At 39.1% G+C, this 24,767-nt stretch overlaps 1 protein-coding gene across 1 annotated transcript in view; it reads left to right on the top strand.

Annotated features, from left to right (window-relative positions):
- Positions 1-15,172, top strand: part of LOC144633069 (N-acetylglucosamine-1-phosphotransferase subunit gamma-like) — a 29,568-nt gene extending 14,396 nt beyond the window's left edge. Inside the window, exons 4-10 of the mRNA XM_078491841.1 lie at positions 7,848-7,881; positions 8,822-8,876; positions 9,087-9,170; positions 9,523-9,619; positions 10,435-10,549; positions 11,778-12,049; positions 12,538-15,172. Of these exons, the coding sequence (XP_078347967.1) occupies positions 7,848-7,881; positions 8,822-8,876; positions 9,087-9,170; positions 9,523-9,619; positions 10,435-10,549; positions 11,778-12,049; positions 12,538-13,011 (1,131 nt within the window). The 3' untranslated portion in view covers positions 13,012-15,172. The remainder of the gene's footprint in view (positions 1-7,847; positions 7,882-8,821; positions 8,877-9,086; positions 9,171-9,522; positions 9,620-10,434; positions 10,550-11,777; positions 12,050-12,537) is intronic.
- The last annotated feature ends 9,595 nt before the right edge of the window (positions 15,173-24,767 follow it).

Below are 24,767 nucleotides of genomic sequence, written 5' to 3'. Positions count from 1 at the left end.
CTGGAGTGTTTTCAATGAAGCAAGTGAAGATGTAATCCACGCATTGTCACAACTCGGGGCAAGTGATCTACCAAGCAGCGAGTCCCAGAAAGCGGTGGAAAAGCTCGTCTGCCAGTTCTTTCTTCCCAAGACAAACATCTCCACAGTCAAAGCATTGAGATGGTGGCTCTTCACAAAGAAGCAAGCCAAATCAGAACGGCTTCCACCCACATCAGCTGCATTACATCAGGCCATTCTTCGTACCCACTATCGGTTACTAGTATGGAATAATGACAGGAACCGCAATTCAGCCTTGCCATCACCGAAGGACTTTGGTTGGGAATGGAAAGAAGAGGACAAGGCGTGGATTCCAGTCATAACAACACTACCTAACCCCTGCACCCAAGACCATCATTCATCTTGTGAGGTGCAGATGTGTCAAGGAAAGGTGTACTACCAAGCGCTGCCAGTGTAGGAAGGCTGAAATGAGCTGCACAGACCTGTGTGGCTTTTCTGACACAGGAGAAGATTGCGAAAATATGCCCGGAGGGGTGATAACGATGACGAAGATGAGAGAGATGGTCATGCATGAGGATGGCGATGATGATGAAGCCGAGTACGAATACATATCTGATTCTGATGAGGATTTGGACAGCGATTTTGAATAAAATTGCTACTGAACTTAATTCTGCTCCCAGTGATAAATACCCATGTTAATGTCTTATCTCGACTACTAGATGTAGCTCGAAATTTGCAGCCATTGTACAGTGCTGAAACAAGATCTGCGTTTTTTATATCTTGTATCAAGTGTGTGTATTTACATCAGGTAAAAAAAAATTTGAAAAAAGGAAACAGGTTCTTCGAATTATTTGGATGGGTAGCCTGTGGTTTTTCTCAGCTCAATTGTGCAAGATAACTAAACAAGAAAAATGCATTATATTCCTCAATAACCTTTCTTTACAAGAACGTTTTTTACCTTTGTAACAAGCGACACATTTTGTTTAAAGTTTTTTTCGATTAAGCGGGTATTATCAACTTTAGATCAACTACTGGGAGCCTCGTTTTTATGTCAAAGGGATCACATGACCACAAAACAATAGTTTAGATCGTTTATTAATGCATACCTAAAAAATTCTTTAATTTGCGGGGTTATGAGCCATGTTTATCGAATATATGACACAGTTTTATCCATAGCCTCGTTTCCATGTTGGGGTTTTGACATCAGTTTTTAAAACACCTCTTAAAATGCCTCTGTGCAGGTTGCAAAGTTGGCAACATCAATTTTCTTGTTATTTTAGGTCCCCTGAACACAACTAAGCTAGTGGCTTGCTTTCTTCACAAATAGCCCACGGGAGTACACATGCTCCCAGACTATATGTTAAACCGCTATGTTCCAGCATGTAATTACTAATACAAAGAACTTTAAAAAGTATATTCTCTTGAATAGTTTGTCTGTTGTAGGCTTCAGTCATTGCAGTTCATAGATAATCTTACAATAAATGCACACAAAATGAGAGCAAGGGTCCTGTGCATTTGTAATACATACATAATTTTAAAATCAACAACATCCTCTGTCACGATATAGAATCCAGAAAAAAATTATGTGTCATAAAAACTGGAAAGTCGACTTTGCCGATATTTCGTGTTTATTAAAAACACTTCATCAGGGCAACTGATGAAAGGCGGTTTAAACCGTTACACAAATACGCGTAAGCTGGCTTGAGACACTACTATTACAATCAAATAATGCTGCGCGCGGGCTAGGTAGCGCGCGTTTCAATAAAATCTAAGATACAGTAAAACTCAATTCAGCTCCATTCAGAACTCAGAGCGCCAGATTCAGACAAGGGGTGCAGGAGTTGTGGGGACAACTGGTGTAGGGTGTGTAACTTCATGGTAGAGAGTACTACTTTTAAAAGTAAGGTTATAGGGAGGGAGTTTGTTATTAACTTTAGGCTAGATTGTAATTCGGACCACGTTATCTACTTGTTATCTTGTGCAAAGTGTGGAATGCAGTATGTAGGATCCACCATTAATAGATTTAGAATTAGGTTCAATAATCATAAATCTAGACTTAATGCTCATAGAAGATTGTCTGCGGATAGAAAGGCTAAGAATGACATTATTTATAGACATTTTAACCAGTCAGACCATAGTGGCTTAGATGACGTAAGGATTCAGCTTGTTGATAGGTGTACAGGGGAGCAGTACCTTAGGGATAGGGAGGCGCAGTGGACATACAAACTAAGATCCATATACCTGGCACGAAATTGGATAGGAAATTTTGGTGGAGTTTTTTCTGTATCTCGACTAGCTCGACTGCCTTTACATTAAAGTTATTCTGTAAGTTATTAGTCCTCTTTTAGTAACATTCCGGTTGATCTGTAAGTACTCAACTAACTATACTTGATTCAATTATTTTGACTCAACCACAATTAAGTCTATTAGACCATCACAACTCTTCTCATCCTCTCGATTGAACCCTACCACATGATAAAAGGTTTTCTCAACTCTATGCAACTACTTACATCACAGCTCTAGTTTCTCTTATCATCTCGAGTAAACTCCCGGGAGTAAACTTTCTACTCTTATCATCTCAAGTCAAATTTACCACATAAAAACAACTTTTCTTAACTCGACTAAACTCTACTACACCATCACAACTCTTTTCAACTCAACGCAATAATTGAATACCCAACTGTTGTACCCTACTCTGCTGGACACCACGTAAATCTGCTTTACTATCATGTACTCTACTCCCGCATCTACGTACGCTACTTGACAGAACTCGTCTCTACTAGGCTACACTCTTTTGTACTCTACTCTACTAACTATATTCTGGCTAGTCGTCTCAGTCTACTGTACGATTCTCGACTGGACTGGTCCGAGTAGAGTCTACTCTCAACACTTCTTTATTCAGTCGTCTCCATGCTACTGTACGTTTATATAAGCTTATGTGACTGTTCTCGTCTCTACTCGACTCTACGGTACTGTACTATACTCTACTCGACTCTACTATACTGCTACCCTTTTCTACTCTACTCTACAATAATATACTTTATTCGAGTCTACTCTTCTGTACGCTGCTCTACTCGACTCGACTCTACTCTTCTATATTTGATTCGAAATTACTCTACTGTAGGCTACTGGACTCGACTTGAATCACCTCGACTCGACTCGACTCGACTCGACTCGACTCGACTCTACTCGACTCTACTCTACTCTTCTATATTTGATGCAAGATTACTCTACTGTAGGCTACTCGACTCTACTCTACTGGACTCGACTTGAATCATCTCGACTCGACTCCACTCCACTCCAATCCACTCCACTAAACTGTACACTTCTACGGCTCTACGTTTTAATTCTAAACTGTACACTTCTCACGGCCCAAAGTTTTCATTCTAAACTTTACACTTCTACGGGTCTACGTTTTAATTCTAATCTTTACACTTCTACGGCTTTACGTTTTAATTTTAAACTTTATGCTTTTACGGCTCTAAATTTTCATCCTAAATTTTACGCTTTTACGGCCCTACGTTTCAATTCTCAACTGTACACTTTTAAGGCCCTACGTGATCATTCTAAACTTTACGCTTCAACGGCTCTGCGTTTTCATTTTAAACTTTACTCTTTTACGGCCCTACTTTTTCATTTTAAACTTTACGCTTTTACGGCTCTACGTTTTCATTTTAAACTTAACGCTTCTACGGCTCTACGTTTTCATTTTAAACTTTACGCTTTTACTGCTCTTCGTTTTCATTTTAAACACTACGCTTTTACGGCTCTATGTTTTCATTCTAAACTTTACGCTTTTACGGCCTTACATTTTCATTTTAAACACTAAGCTTCTACGGCTCTTCCTTTTTCATTTTAAACCTTACGCTTTTACGGCCCTACGTTTTCATTCGAAACTTTACGCTTTTACGGCTCTACGTTTTCATTCTAAACTTTACGCTTTTACGGCCTTACATTTTCATTTTAAACACTACGCTTCTACGGCTCTACGTTTTCATTTTAAACTTTACGCTTTTACGGCTGTACGTTTTCATTTTAAACTTTACGCTTTTACGGCTCTACGTTTTCATTTTAAACTTTACGCTTTTACGGCTCTACGTTATCATTTTAAACACTTCGCTTTTACGGCTCTACGTTTTCATTTTAAACTTTACGCTTCTACGGCTCTACGTTTTCATTTTAAACTTAACGCTTTTACGGCTCTACGTTATCATTTTAAACACTTCACTTTTTCGGCTCTACGTTTTCATTCTGAACTTTACGCTTTTACGGCTCTACGTTTTCATTCTGAACTTTACGCTTTTACGGCTCTACGTTTTCATTCTGAACTTTAGGCTTTTACGGCTCTACGTTTTCATTCTGAACTTTAGGCTTTTACGGCTCTTTGTTTTCATTTTTAACTTTACGCTTTTACGGCTCTACGTTTTCATTTTAAACTTTACGCTTTTACGGCTCTACATTTTCATTTTAAACTGTACACTTCTACGGCCCTACGTTTTCATTTTAAACTGTACACGTCTAAGGTCCTACGTTTTCATTTTAAACTTCGCGCTTTTACGGCTCTACGTTTTCATTTTAAACTTAAGGCTTTTACGGCACTACGTTTTCATTTAAAACTTTACGCTTTTACGGCTCTACGTTTTCATTTTAAACTTTAGGCTTTTACGGCTCTACGTTTTCATTTAAAACTTTACGCTTTTACGGCTCTACGTTTTCATTTTAAACTTTACGCTTTTACCGCTCTTCGTTTTCATTTTAAACTTTATGCTTTTACGGCTCTAAATTTTTATTTTAAACTGTACACTTTCTAGGGCCCTACGTTTTCATTTTAAACTTTACGCTTTTACGGCTCTCCGTTTTCATTTTAAACTGTACACTTCTACGGCCCTTTGTTTTCATTTTAAACTTTACGCTTTTACGGCTCTACGTTTTCATTTTAAACTCTACGCTTTTTTGGCTCTACATTTTCAATTTAAACTGTACACTTCTACGGCCCTATGTTTTCATTTTAAACTATACACGTCTAAGGTCCTACGTTTTCATTTTAAACTTTACGCTTTTACGGCCCTACGTTTTCATTTTAAACTGTACACTTCTAAGGTCCTACGTTTTCATTGTAAACTTTACGCTTTTACGACTCTACGTTTTCATTTTAAACTTTATGCTTTTACGGCTCTACGTTTTCATTTTAAACTTTACGCTTTTACGGCTCTACGTTTTCATTTAAAAGTTTACGCTTTTACGGCTCTTTCGTTTTCATTTTAAACTGTACACGTCTAAGGTCCTACGTTTTCATTTCAAACTTTACGCTTTTACGGCTCAACGTTTTCATTTGAAACTGTACTGACTTCTACGGCTCTACGTTTTAATTCTTAATTGTACACTTCTACGGCTCTACGTTTTAATTCTTAATTGTACGCTTCTACGGTTCTACGTTTTAATTCTTAATTGTACACTTCTACGGCTCTACGTTTTAATTCTTAATTGTACGCTTCTACGGCTCTATGTTTTTATTTTAAACTGTACACTTCTACGGCTCTACGTTTTAATTCTTAATTGTACGCTTCTACGGCTCTATGTTTTTATTTTAAACTGTACACTTCTACGGCTCTACGTTTTAATTCTTAATTGTACGCTTCTACGGCTCTATGTTTTTATTTTAAACTCTACACTTCTACGGCTCTACGTTTTAATTCTTAATTGTACGCTTCTACGGCTCTATGTTTTTATTTTAAACTGTACGCTTCTACGGCTCTACGTTTTAATTCTTAACTGTACACTTCTACGGCTCTATGTTTTCATTTTAAACTGTACGCTTCTACGGCTCTACGTTTTAATTCTTAATTGTACGCTTCTACGGCTCTATGTTTTTATTTTAAACTGTACGCTTCTACGGCTCTACGTTTTAATTCTTAACTGTACACTTCTACGGCTCTATGTTTTCATTTTAAACTGTACGCTTCTACGGCTCTACGTTTTAATTCTTAATTGTACGCTTCTACGGCTCTATGTTTTCATTTTAAACTGTACGCTTCTACGGCTCTACGTTTTAATTCTTAATTGTACGCTTCTACGGCTCTATGTTTTCATTTTAAACTGTACGCTTCTACGGCTCTACGTTTTAATTCTTAACTGTACACTTCTAATGCCCTACGTTTTCATTCTAAACTTAACGCTTAAATTACGGCTCTACGTTTTAATTCTTAATTGTATGCTACTACGTTTTCATTTTAAACTTTACGCTTCTACGGCTCTACGTTTTCATTCTAAACTTTACACTTCTACAAGTCTACGTTTTCATTCTAAACTTTATGCTTTTACGGCTCTGCGTTTTCATTCTAAACTGTACACTTCTACGGCCCTACATTTTATATCTTAACTGTACACTTCTACGGCCCTGTGCCGGTTTTCATTCTTAACTTTACGAGTCGAGTCGGGTCGAGTCGAGGTGGAGTAGAGTAGAGTTTTGTAGAGTACCGTAGTATTGAGTAGAGTAGAGTCGAGAAGAGTAGCCTATAGTTGAGTGGGGTAGAGTCGAGTCGAGTATAGTGGTGGAGTAGAGTAGAGTGGTGTAGAGCACAGTAGTATAACGTCGAGTGGAGTGGAGTCGAGTTGAGTCGAGTCGAGTATAGTAGAGGTGGAGTAGAGTAGAGAAGAGTAGTAGTTGAGTCGAGTCGAGGCAGAGTAGAGTAGAGTGGTGTAGAGTACAGTAGTATAGAGCAGAGTCGAGTCGAGTCGAGTATAGTAGAGGTGGAGTAGAGTAGAGAAGAGTAGTAGTTGAGTCGAGTGGAGTCGAGTCGAGTCAAGTCGAGTCGAGTCGAATAGAGGTGAAGTAGAGTAGAGTGGTGTAGACTACAGCAATATAAAGTAGAGAAGAGTATAGTAGGGCAGAGCAGTGAAGTAAAGACTGTAGCGGACAGGATTGGAGCGGAACTCGAGTGGTGGTAATAGATCCTTATAATTCTCTCAGTACACTAGTATTCCTATGTGCCTTTATATAGGCTTTGAATTGGCCGGTCGAGTTAGTCGAGGCAGAAAAAACTCCACCAAAATATCATATCCAATTTTGGAACACATTTGAAGATCCATTTATCTGCAGGGGTTAAATAGTGATGATTTCTTTTGTAGTAGAAACCCAAGAAGAGATGTTTTTTAGAGTTATTGTACTTAAATTTAATTTTCTGTTGATTTTTGTAAAGCGCGCACGATCTTGAGTTTTACTGTATCTTAGATTTTATTGTAATGCGTGCTACCTAGCTCGCGTGCAGCAGTATTTGATTGTAATATGTAGTAGCGTCTCACGCCAGCTTACGCGTATTTGTGTAACGGTTTAAACCGCCTTTCATCAGTTGCCCAGATGAAGTGTTTTTAATAAACAGGAAATATCGGCAAAGTCGACTTTCCAGTTTTTATGACACATGTAATACATACATAAATGCCGATGAGTGCATTAATTTCATTTATAAGTTTATTGTGATCTAAAAGGCTAATCCTGACAGTGCGTATTTCTTTGTTCTTCTTTTGAGTAATGTTTTTCCATGTTTACTGAGTGCAGTCAGATCCAAAGTGCACATCCCCCTTCCCTCCCCTCCCCTCCCCAGCAAAGCCCTGGACATTTGACTTTTTTTGGTCAAATCCACCACCATCACAATCTTGGACTGATACATATAACTGCACCAGTATAAGATCAGTGCTTATGAAAAGAAAACAGACGTGGTGATGACTCGGTGCAACTGCTTGCTTTGTAGAACATGAAACCAGACAGCTATAGAAAAACTTACCTTCTCAAAAGAAACCTGGAATTTTTCTAAAAAATTTAACATCATAGTTTTTTTTTCATCATATTACAGCTTGTGGCCAGAGTGAAACCAAGTCCTGTTTCAGGTGATTGAGATTTCAAACAATATTATAATTACAGTTATTACAATCTCTTGGTGTTAACTTAGGTGTTTTTAATCTGTTATTGATTGCTTGTTATAGTTTAGCATTTGCAAAGTTCCATAACAAACTGGATGCACTTATAGAGCCAGTCATGTTGTTTTTTAACCAGTTACCTTATTGGTACTTATTTCTGTGGGCACTTAGTTTTGCGAAAAAAAGTTTGGCATATTTCATGAGTCTTTATTTTCGTGATTTGGACCCCTGTGCAAAATTTATTTTTCATGAAAATAAAAAAAACACTTTATTTTGAGAATTTTATTATTAATTTGACACATCTTATTGCTGAAAATCGTCAACTCACAACAAAACCAAACTATAGAAACGGCATTGTGAACCATAGGCATAGTCAAAGACATAATCCTTAATCTTAATGTTCCCGGCCTCAACAGTCCTCATGGGCCTAATGAGGATAAGTAATACATATTTACATTGAAGCCGTAAATCAGACTAGAGCTATGTGTACCATTGGCATAAAGTTCTTGGGCTTCTAATCAATTTCTGGGGCGAGCTTGATGTCAGTGAATGGGTCTTCTGGAGGGAGGTATTAAATTTTGCGACATTAAAGTTCACAAGAATTTTTTTCGCGTCGCTTTAACTTCACAATTTCTTTAAATCGCGAATATCGCAAAATTAAAGTGACACAAAAATTTTATGGTACACTGTTTGAGCTCATTACTTTCTTTAACATAATTTGTTGTGATTGCTCAGGTTAATTTATCCTCATTGTTTTTGGTTTTATGAAGTCCTAGGATGATTTGGAAATAATTTTCTCTCTTACACCAAGACACTTTTTCATTTGTAATAGTGGTGTTTGGTGTTTGCTCTATTTGGTAATAAAAAATTACTTCTTGGTTACATATTTGCATTTTTGTGCCTATTGCAGGTCCACCTCATCTCCATGTTTTGGCTGGAAAATGCTTTTCCTTAACAAATAATGGGTAATAAATAATTTATTATAATAAGTAACTGCATAATTTAAGCTGTAAGTTAGATTATCCACCCTACGGTAGGTGATTGAAGATTTCAAATCATTTTGAATTTGAAATATTTATAGTTAAACATTTATTATTACTTCATATCAATGTCAATAATTTGCAAGTTTACGCTTTTTACATTGTCATGACGATTTTAATTCTGTAACTTTATAGATACAAGTATGAGTTCTGTCCATTTCATAATGTGACTCAAAAGGAACAGACAGTAAGATGGAATGCATTTGCTGGCATTTTGGGGTGAGACATCATTCATTAAAATATAGGAGACTTCATGTCATTCAAAAGATTTGATGTCAGTGACCTCTCTGTTTATACAGGTTAGGTTCAAAGGGTCAGTCACAATCCAATGGACTAGAAGTTGGCCCCAGCATTTTTTTAAGGTTGCCCAAATAATTCACTGGCACCCATTTATACACCTGCAAGTAAAAGAGATCAAGGTACTCCAAGGGTAAAGTACTTATCTTGCCCAAAAACACAACACAGTTACCTTCAGTCTGGAGATCAACACACTTCTAGAACCACTATATATACTTCTACACCTCTTATTTTTTAAAAAAAACTATATGTTTGTTTGTATTTTTCTAACCAGTGTTTGGAAGGAATGGCTCATCGTCAACAACACATTTGAAGGCATGCTTTTTGCAAATGGTGATATGTGTCCTGGAGAGAAGCCACGACAGACAAAGGTATACTGCAGTAACTTACTGCAGGGTAAAGTTACTTAATAGTAATTATCATGCTTTGTAGTTTTTCTTGGTTTAAACTAAAGGCAAAGCAAATTCATAGTAATTATCATGCTTTGTAGTTTTTCTTGGTTTAAACTAAAGGCAAAGCAAATTTTTTTCACGAATCGGGTTTCCATGGCTGCCTTCTCAAGTTCTTTCCACGTCTTCCCTGCTGTTTTCATTTCTGCCTCGATCATCCTCCTCCAAGTCTCCCGTGGACGTCCTTTCTTCCTTCTTCCACTATCCGGTGTCCATCTTAATGCAGTTTGTGTTATGCTATCTCGACCTATGCCTAAAATATCAATGCGGTAGAGCAACATTTCCCTTTCCACCTGTGCGGTCTTGCCTGTTTGAAACATAGTCCTGACATTCCAAGTGCCAATACAGCACTTTGACTTTGGGCTTAGGAGTGGCCTGATCGTGCGCTGTGCAGTCATTCGTCCAGCTCCGGGCTGGAAACCATCTCCCTCGTCCTGTGTTTGTGTATTTCTCTGATCCTCAGTTTCCGTAGCAATTAGTTACTGTGATGGAGTTGCTAGCCCCACGCACAAGTTTGCCAGAGCCCTGTTAGCCGGCATTACCCGTTTCCATCTCCCACGACGAGGACGTAGGGTTGGACTTTGGGAGACCTGTATAGCTTAGCCTTCGTTATGTAAATTTGCATGAACACATATTTCATTTGTTTTCTCATTCCTTGATAATGGCATCATGAAGTCGCCTGAACGTCAGGACATATTATCATTTGTTTTTACTTGTCTATGAATTAAATTCCTCAGGTTTTATTGAGATGTGGAGATCATAACAAAGTCATGTCAGTTGTTGAGCCCAACATATGTCACTATGAACTGAGATTTGAGACTCCTTTGGCTTGTCCTATAGATGCTTTTTTAGGTAAGGCTTAATAGAGTTCAGTTCAGCAGGCCTTCCTTTGGTCACTACTGAGCAGCAGATGAGAGTTTCGGCAGATTTTCTTACTGAAATCTCAGCGTGGTTCAACTCATCAAAAAAAAAATATGTTTCAACAGGTTTTAATTCCGGGCTAACCGTAAATGATCTAATAAACGCCTGGGGCGTCTATTAAATTTTAGGGGTCCTGAAGGGGGCGTTAAATAGATATGAGGCGTTTATTAGAGAAAGGCGTTTATTTCAATTTTACCTTAACAACGTCAACAAAACAAAAAGATGCGTATTTTGCTCGCAGTATAAGATAGAAGACAGAGTGCAAATGGGAGACTAATCTAATCTGTGCTAATGCAAAGCATACAGATGTCGTTCATAGTTTGATATTGATGTCTTCATCCTCATTGGGGTCAAGCATGTTGGCATCGTTGGCCTCTTCGATGTCTGAGTCAAGCAGAAACTAAACAAATGGCGTGATTTTACTTTATGGAGTGTTTCCTTGGTTTTCGAGGCGATTCTCGGAGGGCGCGTCTATTAGACACGGGGCGTTTATTAGAATAGGCCATAGTACAATAGGCCATTTCCAAGTTAACTTTTGCCTCTGTTTCAAATCGAGTCTACGTGCAAAACCATTCAAATGAAAATAAATTTAATTTGCATGAAAATGGACCTGAAGGTGAAACTCATTTTCATATGAATAGTTTCGCACGTAGACTCGTTCTGAAACAGAGGCAAAGGGTAACTCGGAAATCTTTGGTCTATTTTTACACGTCAGGGGAGGCGTTTATTAGATACGAGGCATTTATTTGAGAGTAGGATTTAATTAGATCATTTACGGAACAGTCAGATAAAGCATGATCCTAGAAATGTTGTGGGCATACTTTAAATACAGCCACCTCTCATAGGCTCCTAGCTATGCAGACGTCCTTTTGGCTCGTCATGCAACCTGTAGTAAGAGGCTGTCACCTCCCGTTACTTCCGGTTGGCTTGGGTGCTTGCGCTCAAAGCCACAGACAGCAATGAGAGTTTTTTGTTTTTGTAAGTTGCCACATCAAAAAAGAAGCGTGCGAAATGATTATGTATCATTTCTAACGATACTGGTGATTGGTTGTTTTAATCTTACGATACTGCATGGGCTATGCACTGCTTCAATATAACTGAAACTTTTTTGTTATTTCTTTTATCCCTCGTGATGCAAACGGATGCTTAACCTTTGCAGTTTATCCAGTGCTCAGCCCAAAGGGCCAAAAAGAATGGGAACAAATAGAAGAGGCGCTGTATCGAGAGGAGCTAACCACTCAGGGCTACAATAAGTTCAGGCGAGCCCTCTTCCAGAAGGAAAACTTGATTCCTCGCGACAGAACAGAAAAGCAAAACCAAAAAGACGAGAAAAAGGACACGGATGCCGTGGAAGGGGCTTTGACTTCACATGTGGGTGATAGTAATGAGGAGAAGAGTCCGACTTTTAGTTCAAAAGAAGAGTGTTTCAAGGTAAACTAACATGAATAGAAATTATCAACGGTTTACGATATATAAGCCACTAGCAGTATTGCGTGATATTTTCTCGCTAAAAATTTTCCTTTCTGATGGAAAATACAATTAACACGTTAACATTTTACAAGCTTTTATACGTTTTAGTTCTGATCATTAGGCAGCGCCGCATCAAGACAGTGTCACCAAACTACTTTTACACCTCCAGTAATATATTAATAATAATAATAATAATAATAATAATAATAATAATAATAATAATAATAATAATAATATTGATGATGATGATGATGATGATAAAAAATACAAAGATATTGCACCTTTTTATATAGCTTTTTTTAATTCTTAATCCTTTTTATTGGTGCTTGTATTTTAATGATTGCGTGAAATAAAGTTAATAATAATAATAATAATGATAATTTGCATTGGCATATATGCTTATCATGTTTTACAATATTTTATTTTTCCCATAATTATTTTCCATTTAGGCTTACAATGTTATCTTGGCTGAGGCACAAAGACTAAGAAAGCTGCTAAACATGAGCTGTTTTGGATGTAATGAAACCACAGGGGCTACCACAAACAAATCTATTGAGTTAAGCAGTAGCCGACAAGGTTTGTTGCATGACAGAGGAGAACAGACGCAAACTACAACAAGTGTGCCAGAGAAGTCCGTTGCAGGTAGTTTGAAGATTTCAGATCTGGAAAGAAGTTTAAAAGGTGAAACGGGAGAAAGGCGTAAAGTAGAGGAAAAACAGGCGGACACCGGAGACAAAAAGGCATTTAAGTCTTTAGTAGAGAATTTAAGAGGTGACCCGGGAGCGAATCTTAATTCAAGTGACAGTAGACAAAGAAAATCTGATATGATGGCAAATGTCAGAAGAGCTGCAACTCTAAAACAAACTGCTGTGGAGAAATCCGCAGAAAACAAGCAAAGTGGCAAGGCAGCTGGAGAATTTTAATGCATGACATAGTCACAGGTGCTAGAGGTTTATGGGTGTGTAGTTAGAGGTGTTGCAAGTTTAGGGATTAGAAAGTAGGGACAGAGGTGCTGCAGGTTTAGGGACAAGTGGTTAGAGGTATTGCAGGTTAAGGGACTAGTAGTCAGAGAAGTTTCAGGTTAGGGGACAAGTGGTCAGAGGTGTAGCAGGTTTTGGGACAAGTGGTCAGAGGTGTTTCAGGTTACCGTTTAGGCACAAGTGATCTGAGTAGACTGTCCACAGCCCTCTATTTTTTCGTGTTTTTTCGATCGATGAGCGAGCGGTGAGAACGACAAGAGAACTGGACGCCAGCGCAAAACGAAAGAAGCAAGGGGGTGGGGGCCGGGGAGCGAAAAAAATCGCTTCCGCCCCCTCCCCCCGCCCGCTTCGTTTGCTTTTTTGCGTTGAAAAATCGAGAGGCTGTGAACATTCTATGATCTGAGGTGCTGCAGGCTCAGAATTAAGTGGTTAGAGGAATTGCAGGTTAAGGGACTAGTAGTCAGAGGAGTTTCAGGTTTAGGGACAAGTGATTGGAGGTGTTTTCGGTTTAGCGACAAGTAAAATCAGAGATGTTCCCAATTAGTCGTAATGATCCAGAGTCCTTGTGCTAGAGGTTTTTCTTGCTTGGTCACCATATCCCAAACAGCATCTGTGCATGGTCATGACAAAAATAATGGTGCAGTGCGGGCCGTAGACATTTTTGTCTATATGATTTCCTGCGGCACTATTGGTGGAGACAAAACCAAAACAAATTAATTTGACCAAGAGGGATTGGGTCGAACCTTGCGACTGGCCTTGCGGCCATCTTGCAATGCGGAGAGGAATGAACAATAATATTCACCATGATTTCACGAAAACAGAACAGTTATTAATTATTATTTATATAATAACCAGAATTCTACGCGCATTTTGATTGGTTCTTACTTATGATCTATTAGAGTACAGACGCATAGATGACGTCACGCGGTGGTGTGACTCGCGCGTGTGATCAGAGTTCATAGTCCAAATCAGAGTTTTATTATATAAAACAAATAGATTCAATTTTGCCGTGGGTCTGTTCAGTTATAGATCACAGAAGACGTCAAAATGTGGTAAGAACAACAGTGACCCACTCGCCTAGCGGCTCGTGGGCCACTTTTTTTGTTCTTACCACATTTTGACGTCATCTGTGATCTATAACTGAACAGACGCACGGCAAAATGGAATCTATTTGTTAAATTTACATCATTTAAAGCCGTCTGGTCTGCTTTCAGACATCGACTGGCATACATACCGTATTTTATTCGTTTAAGTGCCCTGGACGCTTATTAAATTTTTGGACCTTGAGGGCGCTTATTCTAGATGGGCGCTTATTCGAGGCTGGGCGCTTATTAAATTTTCACCATTTTTAACAAGCAGTAAGCTTATTTTGCAACAAAATATTAAATAATAACAGCTCGAGATGATACATCATAGCAAAACTTTAGCTGCTCATTGAAAAGTTCTATAAAATGCTAAGAAAACTCGGTCTTCAATCAAACCAATCAAAACCTTTATTTATACACGATGGTATAAAAAAGCTACATAGCGTGTGGGGTCGTGTGTAAATAAAACATTAAAACTAGTAGATAAAAAACATCAAACTATTAAAACTATCGTGTCTTCGGGGAAGTCTCTTAGAAGTACTCTCTTAGTAGTACTTAGTCAGTACTTAATACTCCTCTTGTACACTTCGGGGTTTTTTTTGAAGGAGGGGTGGGCACTTATTCGAGGCTGGGTGCTTATTAACTTTTCGTACCTTCAGGGTGGGCGCTTATTCGAGGTTGGGCACTTAATCGAATAAATACGGTACTCCATTTTTTCGCTCCACGATCACGTTTTTGCAGGCATTTTTTCGAACTCTTGGAGACCTTCCTTCGAATTGTTACTGAATGTATGCTGCGTCCGCTTGCTTATCCCTGTCGAACTTCTGCTGTATTTTGGTGCAAAAAGTAATCGTTGAAGACAGAACAGACTCTATAATTACTCTAGATGTGTGCTTTTCGTTTCCAGTTCCTGTTAGTTTGTAAGATTACTACACAATATGTTTGCGGATAAAAGAGAAACATGTTGTTAGATTGTTGCTGATTCTATTAATAAAAAAAAGACAGTCGTTAAAACAAAACTGAACAGTGAAGTGAGTGAACACAGGCCAAAGCTAAACGGGTAATCTAAAACTACACTGTACCAATTACAGCCTGGGCACTTCCTTTCTCTAACAATTTTTTTTCAGTTGACACCTGTAGAAATCTCTCTCAGAAAATCCACAGTGACATACACCATGACACAGCTTCCACATAGTCTAAAAAAATAGTTACTCCGGCTGGAGGCCAGGAGTAGTAAAATGGGCTTGATTTCTTTGTAGTCACAAATCTGCAAAATTGCGCAATCGAGTGACGTAGTCCCATTGTGCTTTGCGTACCATCTGCTTGACCTCGACAGGGAAAAGTCGCCATTGCTAGTGAAGTCCTTGATGCAGAGTCTTTTGTGCCACGGAACGGATTACAAACTTTCAAGGTCTTGTTTGTTTTGCTAAACACGTAAACTTCCCTCTCTGGGGCAAGTACAGATTGCTAAAACCTTGGTAGTGTTAAGAAATCCATCTTTCTTTTCGGGGCCGCGAAGACTGTGTAGCGACGCAGTGTGTTTTGAATACAAATCATGGACTTGATCAAAGACTTTCTGCGGCTTCTCGAGACTTCAGAAAGCGAATGTTATGTAAATTATTGCTTTGAATTTTAGATGGAATTTTTAGAAGGATCAGTAAAAGTAGTCAAGTAAAAAATTATGCAAAAGCCGTCCGCTGCAGTACAAGAAATGCTTTTGCGTGAATAAATTTAATTAAGCGTGCAAGGGTTGTTTCACGAGTTTTAAAATTGACGCTTTTGAGACCTTTTGAATACATTTCTTTGCTTCATCTTCTATGAAAATTAATCGGAAATAACGTTTCTTTCAAGTTTCTTTCATTTGTCCATCTTTAGTTCGGTATTTTAGGTTTTGAAGGGTCATCGATCTTTGTTTCGAGACAGACGCGGTGTTATCTGATCATCTTTCAACGGCGACCAGACTTTGGTTTTGTGTTTTATAAAAGATTTAAAAAATTACTCCAGTACTCCAGAAAAATGCAAACAAGTAGTTTCATTAATAGTTAAGTAAATGAAGAAAGTATTACCAATTCAGTTTTTGGAAGGAACCATGTAGTTTCAGAGTTGTGTAAACAATATTCTAGTCTCTTCGCAGCCGCTATCTGGTGGTCACGCAACGCTTCCGTGATTCATAAATAACTCCCGAAAAATGCTTTTCTGCACCAAGAAGTACCACATTGAGATGGTTTCATATTTTGACAAGTTTTCATTAGCGAGTCCTTACAACAGCGGAACGAAATCCCGGTTTAAGACGTTTAACGATTCCCCGATATAACGATATGGTTTCGCCAGTCCCACATCGTTTATATATCGGGGTTCCACGGTATTGTCTAAGTTTACTGGTCATTTTGTTTATTTGTTTGCATTTAAGTCTTCACACTGTAAAACCACGTCTATATTCCTAGTTTTATCTAGGCAGCTTTTCTTTATTCTTTATAGGGAAGATATTTGTTTACAAACATTGTCTTTGTTATTTAAATGTTCGATAAATGTCCAACAAGTTAAACAAAAGAACTCTTTGTTTCACTAGCCAATAGGTCTCTGGTTGGCACATTAATAACAATAGGTGTATTTTATGTTTCATTTTAGCCTCTTATACCCGGGAGTTCCGATACGTACCCAATCCCCTCCCTAATCCTCCACCCCTATGTCACTTCCAGGGCCGGAGTGAACGCTCTGCTAGCGTCTTGTTATTTATCATATGACAAACAATTTGAACTGCCCTGATTCTGCCACTTAAGGAGAAAGTTGACTGTGGACATGCAATGGCACCTTTGGTGTTTTGCAGAAGGTTCATTTGAGAGGTTGACATAAAATTAAAGGAACAGTGTAAATTGGTCAAGCCAGAAGAAACTGAATAGATACAAGCAAATGTATATACCTAATTGAAGAAACGTTGACCCTGTGAAAAGCATAAACCATGAACGATACGACCGAATGGTATTCTGGGTAGACAGCCTTAGTGAGCTTTATAATATTCCTTTTATTGATAATCAAGATATTTTATTTCTTTGATAGCCTTTAAAGCATGATTTATGCAACCTGTTTGATTATGTTTATTCTGTCACAGACGACGATTACTTTTTCCGATTTCCCAGTAAACATTTGGGTCGCATCGTTCATGGTTTACGCTTATCATGGGTCAACGATTCATCAATTATTTAAGTGAATACAAGACTGCAGGATGATATGGGTTTAATTATGGATTCATATTTTTAAAATCAGCATTCACTCCAATGATTTATCACATAGATTCAAGTTATTTTCTTCCATCCTACTGCACTAACCAAAAAGATTGGACAGAACTGTACACTGAGATCAAGCTAAAAGTTGACCAAAATGTGCCCAATGTTGAAATACCAGGTTATTCATTTACTTTCCAACCCAGTCTTTAAAATGCTGGAGGAGTTGGTCAAGGAGGATCATTTATTTACAACTAGACCTGAACTCACAAAAACAACAAATGGCTATGAGGCTCTACGGAGAGAAATGCAAAATGGATCTCAATGGGGGTGTCTGACATTTGCAGCTGCCGACGAAGAGAATGTATCAACTTACTATTACCGTTATTGAAAGCTAACCATAAACAGGCTAACCGAAGTGCTATTCAGGCTAACCTGAGTGAATAGTAGGATAACCGGAGTGCATATGGTAAGAGTGCCTATAGTAGGCTAACCGGAGTGTATAGTACCAGTAGGCTGACCAGAGTGAAAAGTCTGCAGTCTACGTTCTTCAGTCTGCAAATGTACCCCAGGGGGGTACTCCGGCTTGTAAATGACGGGGATGATCGAATCGAGGCAAAACTCAGCACCCAAAAAATTCCCTAAGTCTTCCGACAATACCCAAAAAACCTCTGGACCAAAAATACCCCCCCCCCCCCGCAAAAAAAAAAAATCCCTTGTCAAATATTTACCCCTAAATTGCCAGGAGGGGATAAAAATGTAACACGAAGAAATCATAAAAAATTGAACGCCATGTTTGTTTATTTATCATACCATACTACGCTAAGGCCGCCCCAAAATCCCCTATTTAAATCAAGTCACCCAAAAAATTCTTGCCAAATTTCCCAACCCAAAAAAATCCAGGAATCGAAAATTTCAAACCCAAAAATTTCTCACACCAAAATCCAGTGGGGTCTGCTTTGCATTTGTTGTTGATTCCCATTCTTGCTCTGAGGGTTTATTTTGGGTTCCCGGTCTTCCTCCCTCTGAAGTCCCACCACAAGTTTCTAGCTTAGAAATACTACCGCTCCGTAGTTATTCCAGGCGCACTCGTCCATGTCAAACTTTGCGTCATAACTTTTTCGGCTTTGACGCGATGGCTATGAAACTTTGGGAAACGTTCGCCTATCATTCAGTAATGATATGATTTAATTTGATTTCACTGGTGAAAAATATTTTCAACGTTACTGGCGTTTAACTGGACCCCACTTTTTGGACAAAATCGCGTCCAGTAAAAAAAATTGCCGATAAATTTTTGCTAAATTTCTAGAATTAGCTTATTTTCACTTAATAGAGTCTTAATACACACCATAGCCAAGTTTCAGGAAAATCGTCAGAGCAGAAGTCTGAAAATACTAAGTTCATGTAAATTCAACGCTTACATTCTATTGAAAGTTTCCATACTTGACGCTCGTCGACGAAACAAGCTACGACCCCAAGTTTTCGTGAGAAGCCTCTCCAATGCTTGCTAAATCGGAGTGCCTAGCCGATTGTTAATCGTGCAAACCGTTAGAAAGTATTCGCTAGTTCTGTAAACATTATAAAATGCATGAAAACGTTCTCCAACCTCCAAAGTTGCGTTTTGCAGCTTTTTTCGAAAATTATACCGCGGTTTTGCTTCAAACTCTTGCCACATAAATTTCAAGGTGCTGCAAAATGTTTGCATCGATTTTTGTTGCTGTGCCGTGCTGTGAGCTGGAGAATTCTTCTTGGGATTGTAAGCTACTCCGCGACTGATAGCAGGCGAGCAGTTTTGTTTATATACTGTAATTATGAATACGAAATAAGCATGTGCGTCATTTGTTCCAAGTCAGGCGGCTTTATTGATACAAGCACCAAACTTTGCGGGATTACAAACATTCGCATACTAATCAATTCTTGATATAGTGCCAACGCCAATTTCCCATTTTAGTGAAGACTACATTGTGTAACAATAGAAAATCGCATTGGCCACTCGACAGGCCGCGCCGGCCATAGATATTCCATTGCCTGCCTTGTACCTTTCCTTTTGTCGAGGCCGGGGGCAGCTATCGAGAATTGCTTTCCATAGATAACAAACTCATCAAGTCGAAAAAACAGAACACAACCAAAAGGATCTCGCTTTTAATAGATAACGCCTCGGGATCGGAAGTGTTCACGCATTCCTATTCCCTTTGAGTATCGTTTTCATCACCCACACGAAAAGTATTCCCTTGAGAGTTTAGACGAAAACTGATGTCTGAGCAGCGAAACAGCCTCGTACCCAGGGTCTTCGTTCTCTTTGACCCGCGGTCAGGAAACGAGCGCTCGTTTCTTCAAGTCTGCGCAGAAGGGACGAAGACTCGAGGTACGAGAATGAGGAGCGAAATTAGTGCCCACTATTGAAGTTTCGGCACTTTTAAGGCTCGGCTAAACGATCAAACATTTTCATCCAACATTTTGCTTCACACGCAAATATTTAATCGTTCAGCCACCTCTGCAAACAAAGCAAGCCCACTGCAGGCAAGAAAAAGTAACCAATCAGAAACCCACCCTGCGAGCAGAGCCTCTTTTAACTTCCCTGCGGTTGAGATTTGGGAAGAAGAAAGAGGCTCTGCGTAAATCGTGTCATTTCTTTGAAGTCACCACAGCCCCAAAGTTTGGGCTGGTCAGCCCGGATTAAACCGGCTTTTGCTGCGCGGGCATTAATTTTTTGGAAAAACTAATGCCCAAGACGGAGCCTACATAGCCTCCTACGCAGACGTTCTTAGGGCTAGGGCTCGGCACGCGTTTCTCCCCCACGAACAGTTCGCTAGAGCCCACAGTACGCTCTCGAAAGCACAAGAGCTGACGATTGCTCTCGCCATCTGCTACCGTTTGTACGCGCGTGTAGGCTTTTATAAATTGTGCTCCTAAAAGTGGCATATTATGCTACTAGCAGTGCTCAAAATTTTGCCAATTATGCAAAAATTATGCCAGAATTCCCAAATTATGCTTCTGATTTTCGAAATTATGCTCACAAAATGACGTAGATTCTATACATAGAGGTGCGCAATAACGACACCAAATTATGATGTTTTTTAAATAAACTGTTGTTGTAAATTTATTTGTGTTTATGGCAGTTTATCACGGCCGTCAGCTGTCCAAATTAGCTGCTCGCATCTCTAAACCGTTTGTAAAATGCCTCCAACGACTTAACAATCACAATTGTATAGCTAAAACACGCATTGCAAGAACAAACTACCTAAATTTCATTTATTTCTGTAGAAAGTACACCATATTTACTACATTTTATGAATTTATGCTCCAAAAAGTGCTAAAAATTGCTAATTATGCCGTGGCAGTGCTCGTTTCACAAATTATGCTTTTTAGCTCCAATTATGCCAAAAATTATGCTAGCACAATCTATAAAAGCCTACGCGCGTGCATCTTGTGGACCATTTAAGATCTCGTTTATTCGCAAACCGAGAAGAAATTTCACGGTTTAAATCTCAGGCGGTGCTTGACTTGTTTTTACTGAAGGAACTCAGACGCTCTTTGAAGAAAAGAACTTGTAAAACAAACACTTTAATTTTTTCACACTGTCGTGTACGATCCATCACGCCATTTCGCGCGCGCATGCTAAGATTAAGTGTTCCTCGCGCAAGCTAAACGCGCAAGCATCGTGTAAACCTCGCGCATGCTCAACAAAGATTTGATGCGATTCTTGCAGAGCCCTTTCTTTTCAAGTATATCAGCAACCTCGTCCCCAGGATAGATGTTTCATCAAATATTGTATGCTCGTTTAGCCACCCCATGTTGTGTGTGACAAACGCGAGGTTGAACGAAAATGTTTGATCGTTTAGTCGAGACTTTATGATCACTACAGCCTTTATACCTCCCATTGTCCCAATAGGCCATTTCCGAGTCTACGTGCGAAACCATTTATATGAAAATGAGTTTCACCTACAGGTCTATTTTTATGCAAATCAAACTCATTTTCATTTGAATGGTTTCGCATGTAGACTCGTTTTGAAACAGAGGCAAAGGGTAACTCGGAAATGGCCTATTCAAGTTAGGTTAAACGGCACGTTGCTTCTCCATGGCATAAGTATGAATGTCAAGGCGATCAGCCTTATGGCCATGACCGTCTTTCTGTAAACATGATTGAGATGTTCTCTGGAGAAACATTTTTACTAGAAATAGAGGAGAGTATCAAAATATCTACAATGCAAATTTTCAGGGCTTTACCTCCGACTACCGGTATTTTGCTTGTTTATGTAAACTAGAAATAGGGCTGTTGGTAAAACCCATGACGGTCAAATTTGGAAAAACACGTGACGACTATGTCCGTGATGGATCCGTGACATATCCGTGACCGATAGATTCTTACATATTTGCTGCGAAGCCTTAGCGAAGCAGCAGAACTATTTTTGACTGTCCGCACGGGGCCTGGGCGCTTTATATAGGCGACACACTCGATTTGATCATGGATAGTACTATCCATGATTTGATTTTTTCACTGGCGATGATTTTGAGTACATGCAGTACGTATGATCAGCGGCATGTAAAATGTGGAAGCTGCGTTTGTCGTTTGCGATGTCCTTTTTCACAAAAGAGCGAGAAGTTAAATTTTAAAGCGTTGCCGCTTGCGCTTCTTTTCAGTACTTTGTAAATGCTTCCCAAGAAACCTCTCTTGAGCAAGATGGTCAAGTTTAGTGCCGGGAAACGGTCTTTTCATCCCTTATGCGCCAGCTCTGATGAATAACGAATTTACGATGCCTTCATATAATTCGCGTTCATAATTATCCATTACTAAGTTAATTTAAGGGAAAAAAAATACTTTCTGTGCTTTGAGCGCGAAATATGTACAGCAAAAACTACGAAGATTATTTGCGAAGGCTGCATGAAAACGTTTTCATGATGACCGCGCGCTAGAATGGAACGTGCTTTGAGCTTTTTGACGTCATAAATTGGTGTTTCTGATAGCTTTGCGATCGAATTGCACGTGCTTTGTTACGTTACATTGCTTCCTTTTCTCAATGTCACTAGCATTTCACACGCTATGAAATTAAAGATTATATCTTTCACATCTGAAAATATGAAAATCCGAAACATTCCTATGACCTTCCGCTCCGCTCCTACTATTATAATTAATATCCTTATAACTCACTTCAGGCCTGAACTCACTTCGCAGCACTTAACTTGCTATCAGCAACTCCTAGTATAGTTTCTTATAGATACAGGCTATAAGACTGAAATCCGTGATGACTGTTTAAGACTGTTATAGACTGATCAAAGGAGAGGAGAAATGTTCATCGGTTTTTCTTTGCTGTTCATCCTTTTCTACAATTCAGACATTTGATTGGAAATTAATTTTCTATTTTGGATACCTAATTATTAATTATGATACGGTAAATCATTTAATTACAAGAACGCAACAGCATCTTGACATCATTTTGTCATGTTTTGGTGTGGTGGGGGATCTCAGCTAGACCGTTTAGAAAAAGTCCGCCGTCTTTATTAATTTAACACGCCGGGACGGTCGACCTATCGCGACTTGCGTGGCACGTTTTCGCGACTTCGTCGCTTTGAATGGGCCGCTTTGCGGGCTCGAATCGAACTCACTTCACTGTGGTAAAGACTTGATCTCAGCGAGGATAAACTTTAGAAACAGCAAAACGTTTTAAAATTACCATTTGAGCCGGCCCAATTGTTTTATAAATATATGGGCTGAGAGCCCGAGCATGAAGAATGACATGAGAATGATCAATCTTTTGAAAGAAAAGGATGTATACAATGCATTTCGAGATCTCTTTGGAATTTCTTTTCTTGTTGCCGCATATCATCTTGTAAAATTAAAATTTCGTCCGGAAGTGGACCGATCAAGACTTTTGAAGTTTTCTCCATTCAAGTAGTTTGTGCCTGGTAAATCACGGTCAGTTGGACAAAGGCTTTCTTATCGTAAATCACGCTTCATGACAACGATCAACTTTTAAAAGGAAAGGATAACGAAAGAATTTCTCACCTTTGACAATGAAAACGCTTGACTTTCTAAAAGTCGCTCGCTTCTGGTTTCCGGTTTCGCCTGCCGCGAGTCTTAAACAATTATCTCGAGATCTTTTTTTAAATTTCTTGTAAATCTCGTCCGGAGATAGACTGATCAAGGCTTTTCTCCGTTCAAGTAGTTTGCGCTTGGTAAATCGCGGTTTTGGACTACGTGTTCCTAGACATATTTCTTCTTCGGCCACTCAGATGTAAAATATGTGGATTTTCTTACTTCTCTGCGAGTTACTTAGTTAATTATCGCGAAGTCTTTTCAACAATTGCATTGCTTTCGGCTTTAAGACATTGTGAAATGAATAGGCCTCGAATAAAACCTCAAATTATCTTTTTCAAAATTCTGCCCAACTAATCAACCTTTGCAAGCGTCGTTTGTTTGCTTGTTGTCATCCGTGCACGTGCTCATGCTTTGGCTGTCATCATTACCCAATCATCGTTTACTTGCGTCATCATTGACCAATCACCGTATGTCGGCATTTAACAACTCCCGATACCAACTTGCGGGTTTTCAGCTTGTCGGCATTTTACAACTCCCGAGACTATTTGCGGGCAAAAATTGATCAACTCGAGATTTTTCCTGGTATATTCTATATATATACTCTATATTCAAGCGGATTACAATGATGCCTCCTCGGGTTTTGGCCTCTGGGCCAAAACCCTGCGGGGGCAAATAGTGAGAATAGTATATATGATAATGCAAATGCGGCCTTACACTACTGAAGACCTGAAAAAAATTTTTAGGCTCTGAGCGGGAGTCAAACCCACGACCTTTGCGTTGCCAGTGCAATGCTCTACCACTGAGCTATCAAAGCCACATGAGAGCGGTCGTATATGGGTAATCCCTTTATGGTGGACATGATACTCGGCCCAAGTATATGTGAAATAAATGAATGTGTGTCCAGCAGTAGCAATGAAATATATATATGATAATGCAAATGCGGCCTTACACTACTGAAGACCTGAAAAAAATTTTCAGGCTCTGAGCGGGAGTCGAACCCATCATATATATATTTCATTGCTACTGCTGGACACACATTCATTTATTTCACATATACTTGGGCCGAATATCATGTCCACCATAAAGGGATTACCCATATACGACCGCTCTCATGTGGCTTTGATAGCTCAGTGGTAGAGCATTGCACTGGCAACGCAAAGGTCGTGGGTTCGACTCCCGCTCAGAGCCTGAAAATTTTTTTCAGGTCTTCAGTAGTGTAAGGCCGCATTTGCATTATCATATATATATTTCATTGCTACTGCTGGACACACATTCATTTATTTCACATATACTTGGGCCGAGTATCATGTCCACCATAAAGGGATTACCCATATACGACCGCTCTCATGTGGCTTT

The sequence above is a fragment of the Oculina patagonica genome, chromosome 12 (genome assembly GCF_052425735.1).
Source record: "Oculina patagonica isolate OP01 chromosome 12, crgOcupat, whole genome shotgun sequence".
Lineage (NCBI taxonomy): Eukaryota > Metazoa > Cnidaria > Anthozoa > Scleractinia > Oculinidae > Oculina > Oculina patagonica.
This window is presented reverse-complemented; position numbering and strand designations above follow the sequence as displayed.